The 3,606-nt window shown below is 32.7% G+C and overlaps 1 protein-coding gene across 1 annotated transcript; it reads right to left on the minus strand.

Moving 5' to 3' along the window:
* Positions 1-1,709: 1,709 nt before the first annotated feature.
* LOC108451804 (photosystem II 22 kDa protein, chloroplastic-like) lies at positions 1,710-3,201 on the minus strand. Its single transcript, XM_017749493.2, has 4 exons — positions 2,905-3,201; positions 2,659-2,775; positions 2,305-2,548; positions 1,710-2,128 (listed from the first exon to the last, which is right to left on the minus strand). Exons 1-4 carry the CDS (start codon positions 3,109-3,111, stop codon positions 1,887-1,889), a joined length of 810 nt encoding a protein of 269 aa, XP_017604982.1. The 5' UTR covers positions 3,112-3,201; the 3' UTR covers positions 1,710-1,886.
* Positions 3,202-3,606: the final 405 nt, after the last annotated feature.

Raw genomic sequence — 3,606 nt, forward strand, 5'->3', positions numbered from 1 at the left:
TTAATATTCCAAAATAATTTCATACTAAAAACTTCTAGAATACAAGTTTTGCAAATTATTCAATTTAGTCCCTAACCTCAATTTAAGCACTTTATGCATAGAATTTTATCACGAAATTTTCACACAATCATGTAATCATACCATGAACCTCAAAATAATAATATATATATATATATATATTTTTTTTACCTGAATTTGTGGTTTCGCAACCACTGTTCCGTTTAGGCCCTATTTCGGAATGTTACACTTTTATCGTCATATCCTTAACCTCATTTGCAGTCACTTTGATGGCAAAACGTTTAGGCAAAAACATAAAGACTTTCTTCACCAATTTCTAGTTAGAATATTCATTACCAAGAGAAAATGCTTGATTTGAGAAATCACACAACTTGGCATAAAATTCATCGATGGTCTCATTCTCCTGCATTTTGAGAGTTTCAAATTTGTTGGTGAGCATCTGCAACTTCGATTACTTTACCGTATTGGTTCTTTCATGGGTTGTCTCAAGAATTAACCATGCTTCACAAGCAATAGTGCACTTAGAATTCTTTTTAAACTCTTGAACATCAACTCCACAAAAAAAATATGTTCCTATAATAAGTTTTGATATCATAGATGGACTTATATACGTCCACATAATAAAAAAAAATCACAACAGAAAGATTTGTTAACAAAAATTGCTAACTCTATATAATACAAGTTATGAGGTTGAGCAGCACCGGACAGTAGTGGGTACTAGTCGTGGTACAACTCCAGGTATTCCTCTCATAATTGTCTCAGCAATAAAACCTCTATCAATGTTGAATAAACCTTTTATAATTGTTGAACACAATAATAATAACAAAATAGATTAATTTGAAAGGAATTTAATTGAAGAGAAGGATTGTATAAAACTGTAATTCCATGTCATTCTTATCCATTTCTAATAGGAGAATGACAAATCAGATTTTTCCTCTTGATTTTTAGTATTTGTAGTTGGATTTGAATTTTTTGAGGAGGAAAAAACTAAATAATCATGAGAAAAAACCTGATTTGTCATTCTCCTATTGAAAAAGAATAATAGTGATGTAGAATCAGAGTTTCATACAATTCTTAAACATGTCAAAATCACTACTAATAAATGGATGGACTTACTCTATAGAATTGTTACTAATATCTAAACTAAATCCTAAAATACTCTACATATCATAAGATATACCATTAGGAAAATATTTAGTAACAATTTAAAATTAATTATTTTGTCGATTGAATCTTAGTTTGGTTGGTATCGATATTGTTGTCAGTGTAAGAGAATATAAGTTCGAGTGCAATCCAACCCCTCCGAAACAATAAATAAGAGGATAAAATAAGCTTAAGCACGTTTAAATCTACACTCTCCTACACGTCGATGCCAATTAAGTTAAAATTCAACCAATTTTTTTATTAAAAAATAGATTATTTTTTATTGAATAATCATTTGTAGCTATATAAATTTATACATTAAGAGTAAAAAAACATATTAATACATTTAAAAAAACATATTAATACATTATATACACAAATAATTTTTTTTATTAACAAGCATATAACCCCATTTATTCATTACTTGCCTTTATTCTTATTAATTTGTGATATGCATTTGAATCAACCCGTTTTAGATTATGATAAATGTGATCAATTAGAACAAACAATCCACTCTTTAAGCATTATGGAACTCAAGTCATTGGAGATTCGCCTTTGAAATCGTTTACGTTTTATTCTCAGATTAATTTTGGTTTAAAGCCCAATTAAGAAACTTCCGTTGATGAGACATGAAGAGAAGTGAGGGAAAGGGAGAAAAAAATGAAGGTGTCAAACTTTTACAAGTTGCTTAGAAAATCTGAAAAACAAAAAACAACAGCTGGGATCTACTCTTCTTCATCGGTGAGAAATTTACCAGTCCCAGGGTTTATAGCAGCAAAGAAGAAGAAAGCAACGTTGAACAACACAAGAGGTTCAATATCGCTAATGGGGATTCCAGTCTCAATGTTTAACTGTGCTAGAGCTCCTTTCCCTGTAATAATTTCTCCTATCAATGAGAAAGCAATCCCCAGCTGAGCCAATCTTCCAACAAAAAGCTCATTTGCCTTTGTGAATCCAAACAATGGACCTGAAATCACACCACAAACCCTACATGTATCATGTATGTTTAATTTATTTAGAGTTTTTCATATATACTTTTTTATCTGAAAATGAAAAGGCTGAATACCATACTCTGTTAGACTATATAGTATAATGCAGAGCAACTTTGTTGTGTTAGAGATTCTAAAATGGCAGATTGTATACCTCCTTCTTTGAGACCCAATGCTCCCCTAATGCCTTTCCCGGGAGGGATAACCGCCCCTTCAATCCCGGTAGGAGGGTCATCGACAAAGCGACCTCGGTCACCCAATGCTCCAATGGCTCCAAGGAGTGTGAAGAGAATGAAGAAGAGAAGAAGGGGTTCAGCTTCATAAATGGGAATTCCAGTCTCCAAATTCAGCTGTGCTAGGATTCCTTTCCCTGTTATTGCTTCGCCTAGCAATGATGCCTACAAGTGCCGGATACGAATATTTAATAAACAGAAATGAAGAATTCGAGTAATATAATATATATATATATATATATATGTATTGGTTGCTTGAAAAGAAAGTAACTTACAGCAAAACCAAGCATGGCAACACGTCCCACAAAGAGCTCATTTTGCTTGGTAAAACCAATCCCTCCAGAGGTGCCAAAGATCCCATCTTCAACCTTTGGCTTTGACTTTGGCTCAACCTTTTTAAATTACAACAAGATGAATATAAACACAATTATAAAAAAAAAGAAAAAAAGAGTAAAGTTAAATCCCCACTAAAAATATACTAAATGACAACCTAGCTAGAGAACAAATTTGAAATACAATACCCTCTTGGGAGCTGCTTTGGTCTTTGATTTAAACATAGCTAAAGTGGTGAAAGCTTTGGATGAAGTATGGACACCGTTAGACAATGGATTGAAGAAGAGATGAGAGACAGGTTTAGGCTTGAGTCCTTGAGCTTGGAAATGGAGTAAAGGGTGATCTCTCTTCAAGCTCACTGCATGGCTAGACATGAGCAACATGGTTTGAGCCATTGATTCAATTTAATTCCTTGTATGAGATATTTGAGGACAATTGCTATCTCTTTCTTCTTAGATTTTAATGTATCAGATTTAGGGTTTTTTTAAAGGACACAGATGTGGATGTGGTGCGAGAGTTAGTGACAGGCAATGAGATTGTCCACGTCGTCCTGTACTTGTTCACTCTTAATGGGAGATAATTTCATGCACAAAATAGTTATCTATCAGAACTTGGAATGCAAATTTAACTTTTGAATTTTGATAATAAAATCGAATTTAGTTGTTTTGAAAAAATATTATTGGCATTTTGTTCAACTTGGAAAAACACTTGTAGCTTAAAAAACAACTGGTTTAAATCTTATTGATATGATTCACATATTGTCTAGGATGTTTGTGTCTGCAGAAAAAGAAAAATCTGTGGTGAAGAAGCAAAGTGTGAAATAGACAAAAGCCAGATGTAAGAAAGGTGGCCAAAGTTGAGTCAATCAGCTGAGTTGTTATTTGATGTGA

The sequence above is a fragment of the Gossypium arboreum genome, chromosome 5, assembly GCF_025698485.1.
Source record: "Gossypium arboreum isolate Shixiya-1 chromosome 5, ASM2569848v2, whole genome shotgun sequence".
In the NCBI taxonomy this organism is placed as follows: Eukaryota; Viridiplantae; Streptophyta; class Magnoliopsida; order Malvales; family Malvaceae; genus Gossypium; species Gossypium arboreum.

Excerpts from the sequence above, each read along its gene's own strand:
- LOC108451804 (XM_017749493.2), bottom strand. The coding sequence starts at position 3,111 with ATGGCTCAAACCATGTTGCTCATGTCTAGCCATGCAGTGAGCTTGAAG. Across the intron at positions 2,776-2,904 it reads CCAAAGCAGCTCCCAAGAGG|GTTGAGCCAAAGTCAAAGCC; the intron begins GTATTGTATTTC and ends TAATTTAAAAAG. Across the intron at positions 2,549-2,658 it reads TTGCCATGCTTGGTTTTGCT|GCATCATTGCTAGGCGAAGC; the intron begins GTAAGTTACTTT and ends CGGCACTTGTAG.